General features: G+C 38.9%; 1 protein-coding gene across 5 annotated transcripts in view; it reads left to right on the forward strand.

Annotated features, from left to right (window-relative positions):
- Positions 1–25,218, forward strand: part of SUGCT (succinyl-CoA:glutarate-CoA transferase) — a 683,662-nt gene that overhangs the window by 206,363 nt on the left and 452,081 nt on the right. For all 5 annotated transcript variants that reach the window (XR_007479090.1, XM_049714567.1, XM_004263495.4 and 2 more), the window contains exon 10: positions 23,726–23,797. Coding sequence is in view for 4 of the 5 variants with exons in the window: in XM_049714567.1 (XP_049570524.1) it covers positions 23,726–23,797 (72 nt within the window). In the remaining variant the exon portion in view is untranslated. The remainder of the gene's footprint in view (positions 1–23,725; positions 23,798–25,218) is intronic.

Below are 25,218 nucleotides of genomic sequence, written 5' to 3' on the forward strand. Positions count from 1 at the left end.
TTAGTTCCCCGACCAGGGATCAAACCCGTGTCCCCTGCGTTGGAAGGCGGATTCTTAACCAGTGGACCACCAGGGAAGTCCTTAGAATTCACTCTTTTCTCTTCACATCAAAATCCTACACTTGAGAGAATGGATCTGTGGACACAGCAGGGGAAGGGGAGGGTAGGATGAAGTGGGAGATTAGGTTTGACATAAATACACTACCACGTGTAAAATAGATAGCTAGTGGGAACCTGCTGTATAGCACAGGGAGCTTAGCTCGGTGCTCTGTGATGGCCTAGTTGCGTGGGCTGGAGAGGGAGGGAGGCCCAAGAGGGAGGGGATGTGTGTATGCGTATGGCTGATTCACTTCACTGTGCGGCAGAAACTAACACAACATTGTAAAGCGATTACACTCCAAAAAAAAAAAAAAAAAGAGTCCTACACTTGGAGTTGTATCTCTTCAAGACACTCCCGTCAATTTATACTGAATATGATCTTTGGCACTGTCCTTAAATAAAGTAGATGCTCAGTGAATATTAGTTATATTAAGCATCAGGTGCTTTGGGTAGATTTGCTACCTTATCTCATTTACACTAAGCAGATGTGAGATTGAAGACTGTTCATTGCACTTCATCCCTGCCGTCTTAAAGAACTAACCAGAGTGAAAACAAACAGCCTCTCTAGAACATGTAATCACTAATTCTTAGTACTAGTACTTATTTTGAGAACTTTCCATGATTTAAGAAGGCCATAAACTGTGTTTGAATAAAGCAAGTTCCAAGAAGTCTAGTTTATCGATATTTGCCCCAGTAGGTGCTCAATTTTGTGAATGAATGAATCCTATGAGATAGGTACTATTATTATCAGATTAAAAATGGGATGCCTGAGGCACAGAGAGGTTAGATACCTTGCCTGGGTCGCACAAAGTAGCAAACAACAGAGCTGACACCTTAACCTATATGTCTTTGATGCCTGGCCCATATTTCCAACTCTGTCAACAGATAGCCAGGTAAACATTTAAGTGGAGTATCATTTCACATTTAATTCCATTATTACTCTTTGGCATACTACCCTTCCAGGAATACCTAGACTCCCAAATACTGTGACTAGTAACAGTAGAAAAATATTAATGTTGCTGCTGAAGCATGCCGTATCTGGTAAGAACATGTATATCAAAGTACTTGAAATCACAGATTATTTTGTAAAAAAAGGTAAGACTATATTTAGCAACAGACTTTCAAAATATATTTATAAATCTAATTGCTAAAAGCTTTGGTTTAACTTTCTTTTATAGTACCTGCTCCTCAAAATAATTGAAAAAAAAGTCTTCTAAATGGTCAACGGTTGCTTTCTTTTTTCTTTTCACTTTTAAAAATGTTACAGAACACACATGCCAGATTTCATTTAACTGCATTTTTATGGTCCAGTTATTAGCCTACTGAAAAAAGTAGCTTAAATGGAAATACTGACATAAACCTCATTACACTGGCTCCAATGTGTTACTATTATAAAGTATCCGTCTTGAATATGTGTATGTTTTCATAGGATACTATTGAAAAGGTAATGGAAAATTAATGTTGCAGTGGAGAATTTGATTCTGTGTATATGTATTTAAACACTCTAGCACAGTGTATGTTTACAACATCAAGGATTTTATTTGGAATTAGTGATATTTAAAACATATTTTACAACTGGCCATATATTATTTATGCTCCCTAGTTTGAAGTTTTTCTCATTTCTTAGACAAAATATTTGTTTTTTGGGCTGGTACCAGACTACTTACACTCAACTTTCAGTAAGTAAAAACAAGTCTTAGGTGATCAACCTACACTATCCCTCATAAATTATTTTTTTGACATTTAAATTTTAAAGTATACTCTGCCATGCTGGGGTAGTGTGTCAAATGTTAGAAATAGCTGATCATGAAAGAATTTAAAAGATATCATCATCGAAAGGGAACCCTCCTACACTGTTGGTGGGAATGTAAATTGGTGCAGCCACTTTGAAGAACAGTATGGAGACTCCTTAAAAAACTAAAAATAGAGCTACCACATGATCCAGCAATCCCACTCCTGGGCATATAGCTGGAGAAAACTCTAATTTGAAAAAATACACGCACCCCAGTGTTCATGGCAGCACTATTCACAATAGCTAAGACATGGAAGCAACGTAAGTGTCCATCAGCAGATGAATGGACAAAGATGAGGTATATATACACAATAGAATATTATTCAGCTATAAAAAAGAATGAAATAGTGCCATTTGCAGCAACATGGATGGAACTAGAGATTATTATACTAAGTGAAGTAAGTCAGACAGAGAAAGACAATTATCATATGATATCACTTATATGTGGAATCTTTAAAAAAGATACAAACAAACTTATTTACAAAACAGAAATAGACTCACAGGCATAGAAAACAAACTTATGGTTACCAAAGGGGAAAGGTGGGGAGGGATAAATTTGCATTTGGGATTAACAGATACACACTACTTTATATAAAATAGATAAGCAACAAGGTTCTACTATATAGCACAGGGAACTACATTCAATATCTTGTAATAACCTATAATAGAAAAGAATCTGAAAAAGAACATATATGTGTGTGTGTATGTGTGTGTGTATATATATATAAAACTGAATCACTTTGCTGACACTTGAAACATTATAAGTCAGCTATGTTTCAATAAAAATCAAATGTAAATGAAAAAAAAAGATAACATCATCATCATCATCATTGGCCTTACTGGTATGGGCAGAGAAACTTGCCTATGCACTTTTCATAAAGAAGGGAAGCAAGGTAGGGAACTGAATCAGTTGAGATGGTGACAGGAATGTGCGAACATGTGCAAGGCTGGAAGGTAATTTCTTTTTATACATACTTGATATATGTGTAGATGTGTGGAAAAATAGTAGATGTGGAAGAATTCCGTGATTTGAGACTCTATAATAATTGCCTTATCAGTCTAATCATCGTACATATCAATTTGTGAAACTTGAGAAGAAATGAGTACTTTCCCTCTGGACCTAGAGCCTCTGCCACATTGTAAGTGGTTTGCAGGAAGGGGTTTGAAAGCATTGATCTTTTAAAACTGTGTAACTCTGGACAAATTACTTAACTTCTCTATGCTTCAGTTTCCATACCTGTAAAATGGAGAAAATAATAGTGTCTAACTGAGAAGATTGCTGGGACCCTTACAAGCATTATTGCACAATAAGGATTCAATAAACTTTACTACTATTATTATTTAAATAGCAAGCAGATTTAAGTTACTTTGAGAAGAATGGCAGAGCGGAGCCCAACACACTTGGGTTCTTGTCTTGGTTTCTTATTTAACAGTGTTTAGCCAAGCTGTTGTACTCTCTGAGACCTGATTTTCTTATGAGTAAAGTGGGATAGTCATACATGTTTTGCAGGCTTGTTGGAAGAATGAGATTATGCCTGTAAATTACCAAGCATAGAGTCAGACCCAATAGTGGGTGCTTGATGAATGGGACAATTATAATTATTTACAAAAACAAACCACCACCAACAAAAACCAACCCACAGTAATAATTAGATTGAGTGCCTAAGGACACTATGTCTTTACAAAGTAGTATTACTTTACTCAGCAACATAAAGAATGAAGGTTAGTGTTCTCAGAAGCTCACGTAGTTGACATTACCTCTCAGCCAAAAGAAATGTATTGCAGAGCAAGTGGTTGTAAATTCTGTGTTCTATTTATACATGATGAGGGTGTTGTGAACTCTGGAGCTACATTTTAAATCTCATGTGTGTGAGGGCTTTCTTGTTTCTTACCTTATAAAATGTCCTCATTTTAAATGTCTCTAAGTGCATGTAAACATGTATAAAATAGCCCCAAACACTCATAATAAAATAAGCAAGATCTTCTAGACCAGACCATTTTCTTTCTTCTTCATTGTTTTATTATAGTCCTCCTATCAGGATTTCATGTTTGATCTTAAAATCACAGAATTTAATAGCTGGAAGGGACCAGTCCAACACCCTAAATTTGTAAGTGAGGGAGCTGTGACCTGACAAGTTTAAGTGATTGCCTAAGGCTGTATAGTAAGTTAGTAGCAGAATCTAGGTCTTTTGTCTCCAAGACCGAACATTCAGGGGTGAGAAATGACAACTGGATCCAGACAAAATTGAGGCTTTTATTACTTAGGAGAGGTGGCACTGGGGCTCTACAAAGTGACCCTCAGCATATATCTGTGTGACATTCAGCATATAGCTGAAAGAAAAGATTGGGTAAGGCTTAAAGTGAGGGACCTTTACCTGGGTGGCAGAGGCTGGCCCTCGTGAAATTTCCTGAATGGACCCATACACCGTTTATAAAGGATATTATGATCTTGGTTATGATCAGGTAATAATTATCTAAGGATGTCAGGTTGAACCAGAAAGGCAAGCATCAGGTAGATATCGAAGTAGTGGGGTGGTATATTCAAAGTCAGAAAAGCAGTAGCACCTTAGCTCCAGGGAGGCTCTGCTAACTAATAGCTTGAGGAAGTTGCTTATCTTTCAGGGCTTCAGTTTCCTCTACAGTAACTTTATAATAATACTATCTACATCTTACGGATGTGCTGATAAGCAAGGTAATTCATGAAATGAATTTAGCATAGAGTCCGGCACGAATATAACCACTTAGTAAAGAATAGCTATCGCTATAATCCCAAGTGATCAGGCTCTTCGTGGTGGGAGATGTGTTACAGGGAGAAAATTCTATCCCTTGAGACAGAAGTACTTAGAGAACTTATTAGGTTCTCAGAGTCCTGGAAAAGTCACTCACAATTTAGGATAACATTCTAGTCTGAACAGATAAAAGAGGTACGTAGTAGAGAAATTGAGACAGAAACCTGTTCGCTGAGCAGGGCAACAAGGTGGGTATTTAGTATTTTCAATGAGTGCAACACAGGGAATATTACGCTTTCCAGTGTATACAAGTGAGCTGGGTACATCCCAGACTCAAAAGAGATTCAGAGTGTAAGACAAATTTCAATGAGCTTATCCTGACTAGATTCAAAGATCACTGGTGGCCTTCCCTCCTGGACTCTTATACAAAGATAACTGTTAAATAACACCAAGTTAATATCTATTGTTATTAGCTACTTTAAAACTTATCATTGATGGCCAGTAGACATCTTCTTTTAGATATGACATTTCTTTCTTTTTTTAAAAAATAAATTTATTTATTTATTTATTTTTGACTGTTGGGTCTTTGTTGCTGCATGCGGGCTTTCTCTAGTTGCAGTGAGTGGGGGGCTACACTTCGTTGCAGTGCACGGGCTTCTCATTGCGGTGGCTTCTCTTGTTGTGGAGCATGGGCTCTAGGCACACGAGCTTCAGTAGTTGTGGCACGTGGGCTCAGTAGTTGTGGCTTGCAGGCTCTAGTGTGCAGGCTCAGTAGTTGTGGCACATGGGCTTAGTTGCTCCGTGGCATGTGGGATCTTCCCGGACCAGGGCTCAAACCCATGTCCCCTGCATTGGCAGGCGGATTCTTAACCACTGCGCCACCAGGGAAGCCCCTAGATATGACATTTTCTAAAGATTTTTTTTTTTTTGCTGCTGCTTCAGAATGAGTTTTTAACTGATGCAATGACTGGCTACAGCTGTATTTACAGTTTAGTTCTAAAATGTGGCTCCAGGTTTCGATAAGGCCATTTGAAAATCCATTTGAATTCCAGAAACCTGAGCAAGAAATTTGTCCCCACCATAAATTTCTGATGTCCAATAGACTTGGAAATACTTGTTTTTTTCTAAGCTCTTTATACATCTTAATTTCTGTCTTTTGATCATGGAGTTTTGTGGGAAATCTGTGCAGCCTGAAGCAGCTGGAGGGGGTAAATCACATGGACATGATATATGCCAAGCCTGTGCATTAAAGATTAATAGAGAAAACACAAATAAATTCACCAATAATAAGAAACAGTTATTTGTATGTTCTTTGTAAGCCAAAATACAACCATGAAAAGAAAATGTTGAAACCAAATGAGACAGAAGACATTTCGGTTCTGTCAGCCCTCTCATTTCTCCCTTTATCCACAAGATCATAAGCTTTTATTTTGGACTTTTTGAGAGTATATTATTCATATTTGTCTCCCCCTGTGCCTAATATATTACCCAGAAGAAGATATAGTAGGTCAACAATAGATATGTATTGAATGAATGAATACTGGTGACTTGAATAAGTATTCTGGGACAAGGAATAGTTTATTATGTCTGGAGAACTTTTGGATGTTTTGTGGTATGTGGTGAATCCTTTCTTTTAGTTCTCTTAGTAAGAGAACCTGTCTGATCAAATAAAATAACATCTATGAAAATTCTTTATAAATTGTGATGTGCTCTGCTAAAAGTAGGCTTTGTCAATACCTTTGTACTATTATCTTGGGAACCTGGAAAGACTACACCCTCTGAGTAAGGACCAAAGTCTAGGAGTAAGGACAATACTGAAATAGACCAACCTTAACAAAGGCTAAAGCCAATTCTTGATGAGATCAAGGTGATCTTTTAAGTAATTCAACCTGCCCATCAGAACAAAACTTAACAGAAACATCCCAGAATATTATAGGAAGTTAACATAATCCAGAACCTTTGCAATATATCCTTTATAATTTTTAACAGACACATTTGTAGACATGTGAAAAAGCTGGAAAAAGTGACTGGTAAGGAAGGTATAAAATAATCAATTGAAGCAGACACAGAGATGGTCCAGATACTGGAATTAATAGACAAGGACTTCAAAATTAATCATGATTAATATGTTAAAAAAACAGAGGAAAAGATGGACAAAATGATGATAAAAAGATAGGATATTTCAACAGAAATATGAAATGAATTAATAGGCATTAAAGAGTACCAAAATATATCTGACATTCAAACCCACTAGATAAATTTAACCATAGTTGGTACACAGCAAGAGAGAATTAGTGAATTCATAGAGAAGTCAATAAATAATATTCTTTTTTTCTATCTTGAACTTCAGTTTGGAATTTATTCATTCAGCCACTCTATGCCTTTGATGGGAGGGATTAATCCATTTATATTTTGAGTAATGACTGATAGGGAAGGACTTGCTTCTTTAGGTTCATTCTAGTTGAGGTTTTTTTGGCTTCTTGAATCTAGATATCCATTTCTCGCCCCAGATTTGGGAAGTTTTTTTTCTTTTTTAATTAATTTAGTTTTGGCTGCATTGGGTCTTTGTTGCTGCATACAGGATTTCTCTAGTTGCAGTGAGCAGGGGCTATTCTTTGTTGCGGTGCGTGGGCTTCTCATTGCGGTGGCTTCTACAGTTGTGGAGCATGAGCTCTAGGTGCACGGGCTTCAGTAGTTGTGGCTCGCGGGCTCTAGAGTGCAGGCTCAGTAGTTGTGATGCACGGGCTTAGTTGCTCCGCGGCATGTGGGATCTTCCTGGACCAGGGCTCGAACCTGTGTCCCCTGCATTGGTAGGCGGATTCTTAATGACTGCGCCACCAGGGAAGCCCTGGGTTTGGGAAGTTTTTAACCATTATTTCTCCCAATAGTCCTTCTGCACCTTTCTCTGTTTTCTTTCTGGGACTCCCACATGTGTATATTGGTCTGCTTTATTATGTCTCGTAAGTCCCTTATGCTTTCTTCATTCTTTATTCTTTTTGCTCCTGTGACTGGATAATTTAAAATGGCTCATCTTTGAGTTCACTGATTCTTTCTTCTGTCTGGTTAAGTCTGCTGTTGGTTAACTTAGTGAACAACAAACTCTAGTGAATTTTTTCAATCAGCTACTGTATTCTTCAGCTCCAAAATTTCATTTTAGTTCTTTGTATTTTCTGTCTCTTTAATGATAGTCTCATTTTATTCATGCATAGTTTCCCTGAGCTCATCAAACATCTTTATGATGGCTATTTAGAATTCTTTGTCAAGTAATTCATAGCAACCTGTTTTTTTAGGGTCGCTTTCTGTAGAATAATTTTGTTCCTTTGATTGGGCCATGCTTCTGTTTCTTCATGTGCCTTACAACTTTGTGCTGGGATCCATGCATTTGGAAAACCACAGCCACCTTTCCAGTCTTATGTGCTGGCTCTGTAAAGGGAAAGACCTTTACCAATCAGCCTAGCTAGAGATTCTGGAGGCCTTTTAAACCTTTTTGGTGGACGCATCTTCCCTGGACTGCACGTTCTCTTTTCAGGATCTCATAATCTCTTCCTCCCTCTGGTGTCTGTTTGCAGTACTGCAGGTTCTCTAGATGTGCAGCAAACTCCCAGCTCTCTTTTATTCTCAGCATCCCCCAGGTATCTAGTGTATGTTGTGTCACATAAGTGCTCTGAGACTGGAGAGGCAGAAACCAGTTGCTTAAGCAGCCCCCTGAAGAGCTGGAATAGTGGATGCAGACTTTACTCGTCTCTTTCCCTGTTTGAGTGAGAGGCCACTTGGTTGTACACCTCTGTCTGTCATCCTGTGGATCCTCTGGAATAGTAGATGCCACCCAGTTCTCTCTCTCTCTTTTTTTTCCTCAGCAGCCGCCAGGCATCTAGGGTATACTGTGTCCTGTAAGTCCTCTGAGACAAGTGAGACAGAAACCTTGTCCCTCAGGCAGCGTCTCAAAAAGTCTGCACAGTGGCTGTACGTCTCAGTCTTCTCTTTCCCTCCCCAGGAAGAAGCCAGCAACTGGGAGTTTTCTCCCAATAATGATGCACTGAGTAGGGGTTGGGGGGGGGTATGGCAGATGAGTGCCACAAATTTTCCTGCTGGCTTTGATGTGACTGGTTTCACACTTGCCTGGGCACCTGGCATGCAGAAGCCTCTTAACCATTTTCTGGATTTCTCATAAAGGGAATTGGTCTATGTACTGTTGTTGAGGGAAAGAGGATCTGGGGCTTCCTATTCTGCCATCTTGCTGATGTCACCCCACATCAGGTTCTCTCTTGAAGGGAGATCTTAGTGGTTCATCCCCATTACTGCCTTACTAATTATTATTATTATTTTAATATTAGTGTTTTAGATTCACTCAAATACTATATTTCACTTTATTTTCTCACCATTCCCTTTTGTATCTCATTCTTTCTAGGTTTAATTTCCTTCTTTCTAAAGCATATTTTTTTAGAAATTGCTTTGGTGAGGATCTGGTGGTGATAAACTCTCTCGGACATTATTAGTCTGAAAATGACTTTATTTCAAGATTATTCTTTAAGAATATTTTAGTTAGCTATAAACTTTTATGTGGAAAAGAAATCCTATATTGCCTGTTATTATATCTCAGAATTATCACCTGACTTCTATTATTGCTATAGAGGTTTCTGCTACCAATCTAAATGACATTCTTAAAAAGGACAGATTATCTTTTTATTTGGATGATTTTAACATTCTTATTTTGTCTTTGATATTCTTCAGTTTTATTATGGTTTATCTAGATGTACGTTTCTTCTTCTTTGTTCCGCTTGGGATCCATTGAGTTTACAGAATTAATTCTCAGGCATTATCTTTTCATATATAGCATTTCCCTCATTTTCTCTGTTCTCTCCATTTATAACTCCATTTGGATGCTTTAATTTTAACCTCCTTGTCTCTTAATATCACTTTTATGTTTTTGATCTCTTCTTTTTTATGAATTCTAGCTAATTTTTAAAAACCTCTATTCCAGGCAGCAGTTCTCCTTTCAGCTTTCTGATATGCTCTGTAACCTGTCCATTGAGTTTTAAATATCAATTATATTTTTATTTTTAAAAATTCTATCTTGTTCTTTAAAAAATGTACCTTTTTTGAGAGTAACTTATACTTTTCTCATATGTTTGAATCTACCCCTCATTTTAAAAAACATTTTAGCTATGGTTATTTTATGTTTTCTATCTGGAAACACCATTAGTTGAAGATCTTGTGATTCTGATTCTGCTCTTTATTGTTTCTGCCAACTCCTGCTCATAGTAGCTTATTTCCTTGTATATTGTGTAATGTTGGATTGTGGGCTCAAAGATAATTGGGCTATCTCAGTGTAAATCCTTTTCAATTTAGGTTGAGGGTGTTCTTCTGAATAGAGTTTGTATTTACTTCTTGCATGGCACCCTAAGGGACCTCATGGAAAGCAGGGACCATTTTTTTGGCTTTCGCTATTCAGACCCTAGTGATAGATTTGAACCTCTTTAAGGAAAAGCCATGATTCGGATTATTCAGGGAAGTCTTTTTTCCTCCCACCTTTTCTCATGAATGGGTCTTTCTCATTACACTTTTACCCTTTATGTGTTCCAGCTTTATGATGGTTTCCCAAGGGCCTTTTCTAACCTGTCACAGTCCTGGTTTAGATGGTAGTTAAGTGGTTCAGTTTTGATTACCAACTTTGAAAAATTTAGGACAAGAATTTGGAAGTGGGTCAGTGTTACAAAGAGAATTCCTGTAGAAGTCATGGTTCAATCACAGAGCTGAAGGAGAAGAAAGAGACTGAGGAGAAAAGCACAGAAATCCCACAGAGTAAGAGGAATTGGATTGGAAGGAAGTAAGATTGCATAGTTTCTCTCCAGGGTAAAACAGGAGAATGTGGTTAGGAAGGGCAAGGAGATCAAAAAAAGTGAGGACTTTGAGAAAAAAATGTTGTGATTAAGATGTCAGTTGAGAGTAGATTTGGTGAAGTGCTGAATAGGAGCCATCCCAGGCAAGGAAGGGAGGAATGAATGAATGGTAGGGAATGGAAGCAGAGACGGACTACTATCTGAGAGCAGAATAATTTATTATATATAGTTACGTAATTAAAAACTGAGTATTAATTGAACAACATGTAGAGGGAGGTTCCTGAAGAACTTAAACTATTTGGTCTTCGCAAATGTCATTTTCTTCTCAGAACACCTGATGAATGAGATTTCATGATCATTTTTTAAAAGACATCCTGTCTAAATAATTAGCTATCATATTTAAAAAATGGAACTTTATTGGATGGAAAATATGGATTAAGGCAAAATAAATCAGTATTCTCTTGGCGTTTAGCCAAAGCCTTCATTTAGGGACTTATATAAAATTGCAAACATAGTTTATTCTTTAGGGGATAATATTAAATCACACTTTAAATATATCAGTTAATTTGTGAAACAACACTGAAGAAAATGAAAGGTCACACTCTACAGATTCTTCTGGATGTCAGCAGGGTCCTTGCTCCTGTATAGGCCTGACAGTTTGCCTGGCCCTTTTTAAACTTTTCTGTGGAACACTCTTCTGGGAAAAATTAATTGGCATTCTTACCAAAAGAGTTTCATGATCAAACTAATTTGGCAAACTCCTTTTTTAAAATTCTAGGCCCCTTTTGGAGATTCATAAATTTGCTAGCACATTAAGGGTTTTGAAAAGTAGAGTAAAAAAGCTGTTGAGCTTGCATTTCTCAAACTTATTCAAGTGAAGAAAAGTTGTGTGTGTGTGGTGCTGAGAGAGAAAAACAGAGGGAACATTGTTATTAACACCCTACGGAACAGTGTTTTGTGAAACTAATTTGGGAAATGCTGGCTTAAAATCTTCTGTAAAAATCCATTTTCAAATAAATATGAGATCCTCCTATATGTCAGGCCCTGTGTGGAGCAAACAGATGATAAGTCCATAAGATATAGACCCAGCCTTCTTGTTCACTACTCCCCCAAACTCCAGTGTGCAGGAGAACTTCAGTCAGATACTGACCCTGAATTTGCATCCTATAGCATAGTTTAGGAAATCTAGGATTAAATCTTTTTTGGTTCTAACAAGCAGAAATGCAGTCAAACTAACTCATAAACAGGGATGGGGGGGTGGATAAGGGGAGGCTATTGTAAAGCTACAGAGATTTTGCAGAAAGGAAAGTACAGTTCCATTTCATGAGAATCAGGATGCCATCGGGCGTGCGGCAGTTGCTTAGTCCTTGTCTGTTTCTTTGGTGTAGTCTGGTCTTCTGTCTCAGTTTTAGTCTTTCTGAGGCTTTCTTACTTAATTACTTAAGCCTCATATGGTCATTCCAGCCCCACCCCCAAGTGGCCTTTTGAATTGTCAAGCTGATGTAATTGATTCCTGATCGGTGAATCGATTGGCTGGCTTGGGATTAATACCCACGTGAGTCTCGTCAACCAGGGATGAGGAATGGTCGGTCATGCCATGTACAGAGCTGCTGCTTCGGGGGAGTTGAGGGAGGAGTGCAAATTAAACATTTACCGTAATTGGGATGAAGAATTTTAGTGTTTGAGAAGACAAGCAATGGTAAATTATTTCCAGCACATTCTATTATGCATAAAAATGCTTAACTAGCTCCCATCTTTATTTACAGAGCATGAATCCCAGAGGAACTGAAATGAAACAATTATTCAGAGAATAAACTCTGAAATAAAACAATCTCCTATAACCCCTGACCTTTTAGCTAATATGACCTGTTAATGTTGGCAGGGGTCATAGAAATACCAAATACCTTTTCTTAAGTGGTTATGGAGATGAGAAAAGAATTATTGCTTTCTGCACCTTTTGACCTACTGGAAGGACTTACTGAAAAATTTTTTTCAGGTTGTTTTGGAAGAATGCTTCTAATGGCTCTGATGTTAAATTACTTTGGAAGGGACAACTTCCTAGTTGGTCTAAATTTTGATGCAAAATAACCTTGCATAACACTCCCATGACCTCAGTTGTGGTGTATGTGCCCATGTGAGTGAGTCCAGCGCTTTTGGGTCACCAGTGATTGAAACAGGAATGTACAGAATAATATTCAGAGTACATATTGTTTTTTCTTGTATGTCATGAAATGGAAATAGTTGAGGTACATTTTGAGACTTCAGTCCTCTAGTAATTCAGCATGACTCCCTCTGCTGAAAAGCCTGGGCTCGTTTTTCCCTTCTTCTTAGAGGCACACACAGAAGGGTCTACTGACCTTTCCATCGACAGATTCAGGCTTCACTCAGTTTCCAGATTCATAAGGACTTGAGACAAGAAACAATTAATCCATGCTCAATTCTGTTAATTTTGCCTTTTGATTTTTAGCTTCCCAGGGAGAGAATTCATTGATCATTTAGTCTTCAAAGATTCTGGCCTCTAATATAGTTACTTCTCACTACAGTAGCAATTCATCATTCTGGTCTCTTCCTTAATCTCACATGCATGACAGATGGCCTGGGTTAGGCTCCCAGGTCCTGATCACACAGAAGAAGGAATGAGTCCTTTAAAGAACTGGTTCAGGGCTTCCCTGGTGGCACAGTGGTTGAGAGTCTGCCTGCCGATGCAGGGGACGCAGGTTCGTGCCCCGGTCCGGGAAGATCCCACATGCCGCGGAGCGGCTGGGCCCGTGAGCCATGGCCACTGAGCCTGTGCGTCCGGAGCCTGTGCTCCGCAACGGGAGAGGCCACAACAGTGAGAGGCCCACGTACCGCAAAAAAAAAAAAAAAAAAAAGAACTGGTTCAGATCCTGGAATGTGGCCATCTCATCAAGGTCCTACCAGCTGCTTGCAGCCTACCACCTTTTCCATCACTTTCGTTAGTTAGAGATGTCTATAAATATTTAAAATGGAGCCTTCCTCTAAGCTTCTTCGGACCCTGGAGTTGACTTGTTTAAGATACTTGGTTATCCCATGAGGACTACATTTCACTTGTTCCTGTGAGTCAGCCGGGCCTTACCATAAGCACTTATTCTTCACTGCATAAGTTGAGTAGCCATTAGTTCTCCCCATGATCTTTGGGCCAAGCCCAAAGATGTATTGCGAACCTGTATACTTTAGATTCCAAGCCTCTGTACAGGAACCCATTTTATATTTGGATGCAAAAGAAATTTTACTTCCAGTTAATGTTCAATTATTTGGTAGTAGCTATCTGGGTTATTTGTTGGAAAGAATACTAAGGCTGATCCTATATGCTTCAAGACAGAGTGCCAGAGTTACACAGCAACATCTGCTATGGGTACCGGTTTGGGGAGATGATGATGGAATTGATGGTTGGAGGTGGTGGTGGTATGAATGCATCTTTGATGGTCCTGCCCTGTGGTGAGATGCTAGGAGATTTCTCCTCACCATCCTATAGGATAACAACTTCCTTGCCTCCAAACACCGCAATGGGTTAACAAACCCTTGGCTTTGAGTGTTAGGGAGGTAAAGGAAGAGATCTTTCAGGCCAACGAAATGGCTTCTGAAAATGGGAGGGCTGTCTTGTGAATGGGCAAAATTTTGACCGTGGTAGAATGAATAAGTGCTTAATTAGGGGGACTGAGTCTTGCATTGTTCCAACTATAGGATACATCCGGAACTCCTAATGGAATTATAGTCTCCATCTCCCTTTAAACTTATCTTCACCCTTAAACTTAGGCAATAACCTGTGAAGAAGGAAGTTTGTTGTGGGAATCAATTCTGAGCATGTTTGTCATTCTCAGTGAGTCCTCACCTTTGGGTCCCTGACACTTCCTCCTCTTTGCTACTTCACGTTTCCTAGTTTTGCCAGCAAGCCTTTTGTATACTGTCTAGTATTTCTTGAATTGCTTGGTTTGCTGTGATCGAGCATTAATACATCGGCTTTGATTTAATAAAATGTATTAAGCTTCTGTTATGCCAGATATTGTCCTAGATGCTTGGTGTAGCTGCAGCAGGCTCTAAGTTCTTATCTGCCAGCCAGGCTCCCATGCTCACCTGATGTCACTGCCATTGCTTCATATGTCTTTGTTCAAAGGCTTGGGCTTCTGCTTTTGCTTATATTCTCTGAGGTTCTCATCTAGTTAACTACCTGGTTACTATCCCTCCACCCTTTGGCTTTCTTTCACAATTCTTCATGTGGGAATTTGGAGGCAGGTCTCTGAACCTCATTCCCATAACTGGGATCCTGCAGCCTCTGCCTATAAATCTCAGGAGCCGACTGCCTACTGTCAGACTTTCAGGAATTAGTCTGTCAAAATTCCTTACTCCATTCCCTTCCTATACCCCCATACTTTATCTGGCTGAATGCCTTCCTAAGCCATGCTTATTCACACTTTCTATACTCTGGGCTGAAGTTCCACTTTCAACTGGACCGGTACCCCAGTGCCTCTTCAGCTCTAGTGGGTAGGTCTAATGTCAGGCCTCTCCCCTAATCCCAGTCTCACCGTGTGTGCCTTACATTTTGTCATTGATAAATCTTGAGACATGATGGAGTTAAAATGTGTTTCAAAAATCTTATTGGCAATCCACTCTATAATCCACTTTACAATAATATTGTTATTGTAACTATGGTTAATATTCTGTTCTAGCTATATTTTTTGCTTGAAGGTGAACTGTTATGGTGACAGCCTGAATAAAGTTCTAGCCTATGAATGCTTTTAACTAGTCTTAGATAAATGTAGGCTCATTGTCAGAAATGATATTCTCATGTATGTTACATAACTAGTACGGAACTATGACTGTTGTAACACGTTGGAGATAAAACAAAGAGCACTTAAAAAATGCTTAACACAGTCAAGGAATTTTTACCTTGAAGTGCTCCTGAAAAATCAGTGTGGACTCTTGTCCAGAAATTTTTGTTACTTTCCGTTAAATAGTAGGTGCTTTTGGCAGGCTCTTCCAAACAATCTGGCTTAAAACAATCAATTTATAAAACAGTCGACTCAGAATCATCAAAACTGGTTTCTAACCCATACTTTCCAGGAAAAGCAACCCCGTGTGCCATTGTACATTGTGTCCAAGATACACGATGGCTGCCTTCTTGAATAACAGCCGGCTTTCCTCACAAAGGACTTCTTTTTTAAGAAAAATAATACCCACTGATAATTTGTGAAGAAGATGCAAAATAGGACAGTTTCCATTTCCTTTCTTGCCCTTGCCTGCACACCTAGTATCAAATAATGAGTGATTGAAAATTCTAAATATTTTTTATTTGAAATGGGATTTAGTTGATTTGAAGGAGCTCAAGGAACATTCAAACTTCCTATGGTATTGGAAAATCCTGACCTGGATCTGGGGTGGCAGGAAATCAGTACATAATATTGCTTTCAAAGCTATTCTAGAATTCAGGACAAGGGCTTGTATTTAGTATTCAGAAATGGGTGTTCAAAACTGCTTATTCCCCATGAAAAAATGTGTAGAGAAGTAGGTAGTAGGTGAAATTAGGGCCTCCCGGGCTCCTTTACCACTTTGCACAGTTCCGTCCCATAGATGACACTGTTCTTGAGCTGTAAGCAGTTTGTGTCTCATTGCCATCTGGCTCAGCCATAAGGTGAACTGAACTGTTAGTGGTAGGAAATAGTGCTCTAAATTTGTCACGATGTACTAGCACAGACCCAAAGTCATAACTTCTTGACATTCCAGAAAACATTCTCATGGCCATGAGTTAAACTTCATGGAATGTCTCTTTCCAGTGGGTGATGAAGTCGTTTAGCAATGGTTACCTTTTGTGGAAGAAAATCTTGTTAAAAATTAAGTAGCTCCAGGAGGGTTTGAAGTTGGTGCCCTTGTTTTTGAAGTAGACACACTACCAACTGTACGTACCTTTTTTAGATCAGAGAAAATACTGATGCACTGATACAGTAGTTTGAGAGGGTGACGGAGGAAGTTCCTGTTTTCCTTTTCCCATTTGATCGTCTGATAATATATTGAGTTGATGCAGAACTTCTAGAAGTCCTTCTGTAGTTCTGTCAGCTCAGTAATGAAGACATCGTCAGAGCAGGTTAGCATGGCTGGAAGCTCAGAAAGCAGGGTATCTGGGGATCAATAGCAACTTCAAGAGCAGTGGGAATTCCTGACTGACCTCTTACTTCGCTGCTTTCCTGTCTGCTCAATATTCTCTACCCCTGTATGTTACATCTCTCCCCTTCAGTTTCTCAGGTGTGGTCACAGTTTACATCTGAAACTGCTCTAACTACAGGAACTAAACTTTGAATCCCTGTGTCCTCTTTACATGTCTCCCAATGTGCTCATAAGTTGTGCAGTTTCCTTGGGATATCTAATCCCTTGTTCCATCAGTATTTTCTCAGCCTGAAAACCACCTTTCTCCCAAGGAGAAGGGGTTGATTATGACTAGAATGTGAAGAGAACCATGCAATTTGTGTGGTCTCCCTGCCAGTGCAACTTGTCACCCTTGAATAAGCACAGCTCACAATGAGAGGTGTTTATTTTCTGAGGAATAATGAAATCTGGTCTCTGAGGAAAGGCTTGGTGTTGGCCTGTCCTTTCAAAACTACAGACACTTGCTGCCCTTTCTCTCATCATTTCATGCAGAAGCAGTTGTTTCTTTCCTCTTGAGGCTTAAATTTTTTTTTTTTTTTTTTTGCGGTACGCGGGCCTCTCACCGCCATGGCCTCTCCCGGTGCGGAGCGCAGGCTCAGCGGCCATGGCTCACGGGCCCAGCCGCTCTGCGGCATGTGGGATCCTCCTGGACCGGGGCACGAACCCGTGTCTCCTGCATCGGCAGGCGGACTCTCAACCACTGCGCCACCAGGGAAGCCCCAGAGGCTTAAATTCTTTACAAGAGAAACATCCCAGCCCTGAGTGTTTGTGGGCCAGTCTGATGCTTTTGATTTGAGTTCTCCCTGTGATGGAAAACCTGCTAGAGGTGTGTGTGTGCATAGCATGTGGTCACTAATCTTGCCTGGTATGGGGAGTGAGGTGACCAAGGCAATGAGGTAAGAGAGTTTGCAGAGTGGATAAGGGCCCAGGAATCAAGATCCAAAGGGTTAGAATGCACTAGGGAGTTCCTTTTATGTAGGAACCAGCATATTAGTAACTATTTAATAATAATGATATTTATTGAGTCCTTACCTTTTATCAGCAGCTATTCTAGTCACCTCACACTGTTGCTCTCACTTCACATTGAAACTGCTTCGCTTCAGTAAACACTAAATGAAGCGTTTTACATTTTGACCATCCATAGTCTCCTGTCTTCCACTGTGCATGTTCAACTACTCCCACTATGGTTGGTCTTTGACTTCATCAGGATTTCTTATCCACTGACACCTCTCCCTTTGCCCTATCCATAACCTCCTCCTATCTCTACCACCTTCTTCCATATCTAGATAGTCCATAGCTCATGGTTCAATAACCTTCTGGCTAGTTTTCTAATTTTCCTACACCTGTATCTTTTGTCATATCCATCTGACAAAACGCTAGAGAATGCAAATATCCATTTATTCTATGTCTGAAACTGAGAGACGATGGCGAAAGTCACTCATTTGGGCTCTCAGCACTTCAGCATTCCAGTTATGCTTATCTTGCCAGTTTTCTGTCCCTTTCTCTTCAATGATACATCAGAACGTCTCCACTCTTTTTGGTCTTCCAGTCTCATTTATCCCAACGCTGCTCTCAGCTGATGACTTCACCCCTTAGTTCACAAGCAAATAGAAGCACTGGGAACTTCCTCAACCTCCCATCACCAGACCATCACGGGGACCTGTATCTGCACCCATGCCCATCCTGTGTTCTCAGTCTTTTGCTTATTCTTCCCCTTCACAGCCAGACTTCTCAAACAGATGTTCACATGTTCTCTCTCCATCTCCGTAACTGTTCCTTAATCCTTGATCTGTTTCAAACTGCATTCTGTCCACTTTGTGACACCAGCACAGCACTTGCTGAGTTGATGAAAGACCACCTTGTGGGCATTCTTCAGTCCTCATCTTATTCCCTGGCTAACTCCTCTTCTGCCTGGGCTTCAAATGAGGGTGACCTTCAGATTATCCCTTGGCTCCCTTTATTTCCCGCTCTACAGTCTGAACTCTCTTCCTAAATGACTTCATCTACGTGATAGCTTCACTTATAGTTATAAGCCAGTGACTCCCAAGTTTTATCTACAGTTCAGCCTTTCATCTGGTCCCCAAGTCCTGCTCACTTGAAATTTCCACTGGAGTATCTCAAAAGTTCCTCAGAATCCTAAATGTTACCCATGACACCTTCTTCTTCCTCAGCCTTCAACTCTTAACCATCATAGTCAAGTCATTACCAACTAGTAGATTACCAAATGCGTACATTTTACCACCTAAATATTTCTTGAACCCATTTTCTTCCTCCTCTGTTGTCGGGGCCCTAATCTAATATGCCATCATCTTTTAAAAAAATTAATTAAGAAAAACTTTGAAATAATCGTAGATTCACATGTATTTTAAGAAATAGTAGAGATAGAGCCTGTGTACCCTTTACCCAGTTTCTCCCATTGGTAACATCTTGCAAAACTCTAGTGCAGTATCACAACCAGGATATTGACATTGAGATACAGAACGTTATCATCACCGCGAGGATGCTTCTTGCTTTTCTTTTTTTTTAAATTAATTTTTTAGAGCAGTTTTAGGTTCCAGATTGAACAGAAAGTATAGAAATTTTCCCATATATCTCCTCCCCCTACACATGCACAGCCTCCACATGTAAAATTGGTATAGCTGCATTGACATACTATAATCACCCAAAATTCATAGTTTACATTAGGGCTCACACTTGGTGCTGTCCATTCTATGGATTTAGACAAATGACACTTACCACCATTATAGTATCGTACAGAGTATTTTCACTGCCCTGTAAATTTTCTATACTCTGCGTATTCATCTTTCCCTCCCCACGGTCTCTGACAACTACTGATATCTTTTTACTCTGTCCATAGTTTTGCCTTCTCCAGATTGTCATATAGTTGAGAATCATACAGTATGTAGCCTTTTCAGATTAGCTTCCTAGTAATATGCATTTAAGCTTCCTCCGTGTCTTCTCATGGCTTGATAGCTCATTTCTTTTTAGTGCTGAAAAATATTCCGTTTTCTGGACGTATAACAGTGCGTTACCCATTCACCTACTGAAGGACATCTCCTTAAATGGTCACTTGGCCGTCCCCTTAGTGTTTCCTTCTGACCATACTTTCTCATTTTTTACAGTATTGATGGGCTGAGAATTTTCCAAATCTTTCATTTCTGCTTCCTCTTTGCTTGTCTTTAACTTGCACTATATTTATATTTATTTATATTGTACAGTCAGGAGGAGCCAAGTCGCACCTTCAATATTTTGCTTAGAAATAGCTTAAGTTAAATATCCAGTTTCGTCACTTGCAAGTTCTACCTTCTACAAAACGCTAGAACATGAACACAATTCAGCTAAGTTCTTTGCCACTTCATAACAAAGATCACCTTTCTTCCAGTTTCCAGTATCATGTTCTTCATTTCTGTGACCTCATCAATATGAATTTTACGCCCAGCATTCTGTTCAGGATTACCTAGGTATTCTCTGAGAAGACTGAGGCTTTCTCTACAACTAACTCTCTTTTATTTCTGAGCTTTCAACAGAATTGCCCCTAAGAGTCCAGTCACGGCAATGCAGACTTTTTCTAGCACGCACCTCAAAACTCTTCCAGCTTCTACCCATTACCCAGTTTTAAAGCTGCTCCCCCATTTTTAGGTATTTGCTACAGCACTCCATTTCTCCGTACCGATTTCTTAGTCCATTTGGGATGCTATAACAGAATGCCATAGACTGGGTGGCTAAAACAGCAGACATTTATTTCTTATTTCATTATTTCTTGACAGTTCTCAAGCCTAGGAAGTCCAAGATCAAGGTGCTGGCAGATTTGATGTCTTGTGAGGCCTCTACTCCCTGGTTTGGAGATGGCTGTGTTCTTGCTCCTAATACCATCTCACTGGGGGTTAGGATTTCAACATATGAATTTGTGGAGGATATAAACATTCAGTATATAGCAAAATATAGTACTTTAAAATTCTTATTTAAAATATATTTATTAAATAAACACTGTAGCAATAATAACAGGGAACAAATAATCATGTAAAGAACTCATAATCTTACCTTCATCCTAATAAATCTACTTGGTGAGCCTTAGTCTAATTATATCCTGGTGGCTGAGCTGCTATTCAGTATTTACTTTCCAATGGTCATTAACTAATTACCTCTGCTTAAAATTAAAAAAAAATTATATTGGTAAAAATATGTTTCATGTTATGGTTCAGGCTTAAGGAAGAAACAGGCACTTCTTTATTAATTAAAAGGAAATGAACACCCCCCAAAATGTAAACTCATTGAACATGTCACTGATCCAAAATTTTGAAAACCTTTCTTCATGTTATACTTGGCAACACACGTTGTTACTTCACATTACTTATCCACTCCCCAACTCACGTTTCCCCATAAAAAAGAAAGCCAACAAACAACCCATGTAACTTCGTAATTATCAGTGGTTTGTTGAGACATCTCTGCTCAAAATCCTTGTCCTCTGTCATAGCTCTGTTGTAGACCTCCTTTCTGCAGTTTAAGAAACACTAATGCATTAGGTATAACACTAATTTTGCTTTTATATTCCCTTGCCTGGTGGATAAGGGAATACAAACATTTAAAATGGTTCATGTAATATCTCAGTAGCATTAATTTCCAAATCAAGCAAAAATGTAAATAGAATAAAACCCGATTATAGTGTTTTGCTTGAGATCCATTTTAGCTACAACTCTATTATACGGAAGCAACCATTTGAGTGATTTATTAACATTTTATAACCATTTATTAATTGCCTCCAATTCTTCAGATACCACATAGTGTATAGGAAGAATAAAAGAAAAAAAATACAGTCAACCAACTGAGTCTACCTGCACTGTACTACAGAACTTTCTGTGATGTTCTCTATCTGGACTGTCTCATATGGCAGCCACTAGCCACATATAGCTATTGAATGGTTGACATGTAGCTAGTATGTCAGTGTAACTGAACTGATAACTTAATTTTTCCTAATAACAGCTTTATTGAGATATAATTCACATACCATACAATTCATCCATTGAAGCTGTACAATTCAGTGGTTTTTAGTGCATTCACAGAGTTGTGCAGCCATTACCACAGTGAATTTTAGAACATTTTCATTGCCTCAGTAAGAAAGCCGGTACTAGTGCAGTCACTTTCCAAGTTTCCCCAACTTCCTCAGCCCTAGGCAGGCACTAATCTTTCTGTCTCCATTGATTTGCCCATTTGGGACATTTCGTATAAATGGAATCACAATTTGTAGTCTTTTGTGACTGGCTGATTTAATTTTAGTTTATTTAAATTTAATACTCACATGTGGCTAGTGGCTACCATAAGAAGCAAGTGAAGTAAAAGACCAAATACAGATGCTTAAGTAATGCTGAAGGTTAGGAGAAGATAATCCTGTAAAAGGGGCATGTGGAAAACATGTCAGAGAGATTGGAGATGAACCCAGACAAAGCCTAGAGACAAGACACTTTCCTGAAGGAGGGTATGGTTAACAGTACCAAATAATACAGAGGGGTCAAGAAAGAATTATTTCAGTGTAGTGTTAGGATAAGAATCCTGGTGACAAAGGGTATTGGAATGTGGTGGTTGGTGAAGAACTGGCACTTTAATATTATTTAGAGATAGAGGGAAGGGAGAAAATTTCAAGATAGCTTGAGAGGGGTGTCGGGATTGATGCAAATTTTATTTTATTTATTTATTTAAAAAATTTATTTTATTTATTTATTTATTTTTGGCTGCATTGGGTCTTTGTTGCTATGCGCGGGCTTTCTCTAGTTGCGGTGAGTGGGGGCTACTCTTCATTGCGGTGCATGGGCTTCTCATTGCAGTGGCTTCTCTTGTTGCATAGCATGGGCTCTAGGCTTGCGGGCTCAGTAGTTGTGGCATGCAGGCTCTAGAGCACAGGCTCAGTTGTTGTGGCGCACGGGCTTGGTTGCTCCGCGGAATGTGGGATCTTCCTGGACCAGGGCTCGAACACGTGTCCCCTGCATTGGCAGGTGGATTCTTAACCACCGCACCACCAGGGAAGCCCCAAATTTTATTTTATTTCTAATATTTTTAGTGTAAGCACGAGCTTACATGTAAGCAGAAGAAAAGGATCCAGTGGAAATGAAGACATAAAAGTTAATTGAGCAGGGTTCTGAAGGATGTGAGTGAAGGTAAAACTAAGGTCATTAGCCTAGGAGTAAGATGTGCCAAGGAAGATAGAAGTTATCTTTCTCAGAGGCAGGAGTAAGTGAAGAAAAAGTAGTTGAGGATACAGAGCAAGTTTTACATAGAGAGGAAACTAAAACAACTCATTTACTTAAAGAAAGCAGGAATGAGGCCTTCTGAGGGTAAAATTTGTTTCCTCCGACCATCACTGTGATCAAATGTGGAACAGGGAGGCTGCAAAGTACTCCATGGGGCTAAGGCTATGGGAGGTGGAGGCATCAGTCACTAATATGTCTCTGGCTTTTACCAGCTTTTACCAAATGACCATGTCTCCTAAAAGGAACAGGCATTCTCAGATACATAAGGCCACACGAGGTCCAGGTGTGTCATTTTTCACTTACTAGAAAGTGAAAATTACCCCAAAGTTTATATCTAAGATTTTCAAAGACAGAAATATAGCTCCATTACTCATCTTCCTTCCACCCCACTCTCCTTTCTTTCCTCCTTCTCTCCTCCCTCCCTTATTTCCTTCCTTTTTTCCATGTATTCTTCGTATGCTTTGTAGAAAACAATGTACTGTCATTCTTTTTGCCCTATGAGAAAAACTGGAAACAAACAAAACACAGAATTTGGGGAAAATCCAACATTAATCCATACTATAATGAATATAGAATTTGATGTTATGAAAATCCAGTATTTTCTTTATTTTTCTAAGTCACACATTTTCCCCCCTTCTTCCAATGATATAACAGTTAGTGGAAGAGATGGGAAGTGCTTTGAAAACCTCAAATGACAACTATGCAAATATAAGAGAAAAATATACTAATTAGTTGATATTGATTTAACTAATAACATTACTTTAGAACAAGGATTCTATATAAAAGTTTGAAAAATTAAAGACAATTTTTGTGGTATTCTCAGTATGTAAAATTATATAATTATGTATGTATGTATTTATTTTAGGCTTTTAAAACCAAGGATGGATATCTCGTAGTTGGAGCAGGAAATAACCAACAGTTTGCTACTGTGTGCAAGGTAATCTATAATATTTGGGATGGGTGGATAATATATGCAACAATTCATTTTGCACAAAGCCAGGAAAATTCAGTTTTGCCTAGAGCAATGTTGCTAAGTCTATACTCAAGACTTCCTGTGTTAGCACCTAAAAGTATGCTTTTTCTATGCTTACAAATCCTAAGGATAGAGTCTAAATTAGCACTCTGGTTTTGTAAAATTGATGTATCTGGCTGTATTTTTTTTTTTTTTTTTTTTTTTGCATACGCAGACCTCTCACTGTTTTGGCCTCTCCTGTTGCGTAGCACAGGCTCTGGATGCGCAGGCTCAGTAGCCATGGCTCAGGGGCCCAGCCGCTCCGCGGCATGTGGGATCTTCCCAGACCGGGGCACGAACCCGTGTCCCCTGTGTCGGCAGGCAGACTCTCAACCACTGCGCCACCAGGGAAGCCCTCTGGCTGTATTTTTAAATGAAGAATCATAGTAGCTTAAATTATGCTAAAAATTGACCTGTCTACTAGTCCAAACAAAAAGGGAAAAGTCATTTTAAAGGGATTTTTAATACCAGGATTGTTTTTCTGAGAAAAAGAAAGGAACAGAGGAACTAGAAAACAATCAGAATACAATTAACAAAATGGCAATAAGTACATATCTATCAATAATTACCATAAATGTAAATGGACTAAATTCACCATTCAAAAGACATGGAGTAGATGAATAGATAAAAACACAAGACCCATATGTATGCTGCCTACAGGAGACTCACTTCAGATGTAAGGACACACACAGACTGAAAGTGAATGTATGTAAAAAGTATTTCATACAAATGGAAACCAAAACAAAGCTCTGGTAGCAATACTTATATCCAACAAAATAGACTTTTGTGGTAAGAGACAAAGAAGGGCGTTGCATACTGATAAAGGGGTCAGTCCAACAAGAGTATATAACATTTGTAAATATTTACATACTCAGCATAGGAACACATAAATATAGAAAGCAAATATTAACAGAGCTAAAGGAAGAACTAAACATCAATACAATAATAGTATGGGACTTTACTACCCCACTTACATGAATGGATAGATCATCCAGACAGGTAATTAATAAGGAAACATTGGTCTTAAGTTAGACCAGATGGACTAAACAGATATATAAAAACAGTCCATCCAAAAGCAACAGAATACACATTCTTTCTCAAGTACCCATGGAGCATACTCCAGGATAAATCATGTGTCAGGCCACAAAACAAGTCTTAATAAATTTAAGAATATTGAAGTCATACCAAGCATCCTTTCTGACCACAATGGTATGAAACTAGAAATGAATTACAAGAAAAAAACTGGAAAATCACAAATGTGTGGAGATTAAACAACATGCAACTATAAAAATGACTGGATCAATGCAGAAATTAAAAGAAGTTTAAAAAATACTTTGAGACAAATG

The sequence above is a fragment of the Orcinus orca genome, chromosome 9, assembly GCF_937001465.1.
Source record: "Orcinus orca chromosome 9, mOrcOrc1.1, whole genome shotgun sequence".
NCBI classification, from domain to species: domain Eukaryota; kingdom Metazoa; phylum Chordata; class Mammalia; order Artiodactyla; family Delphinidae; genus Orcinus; species Orcinus orca.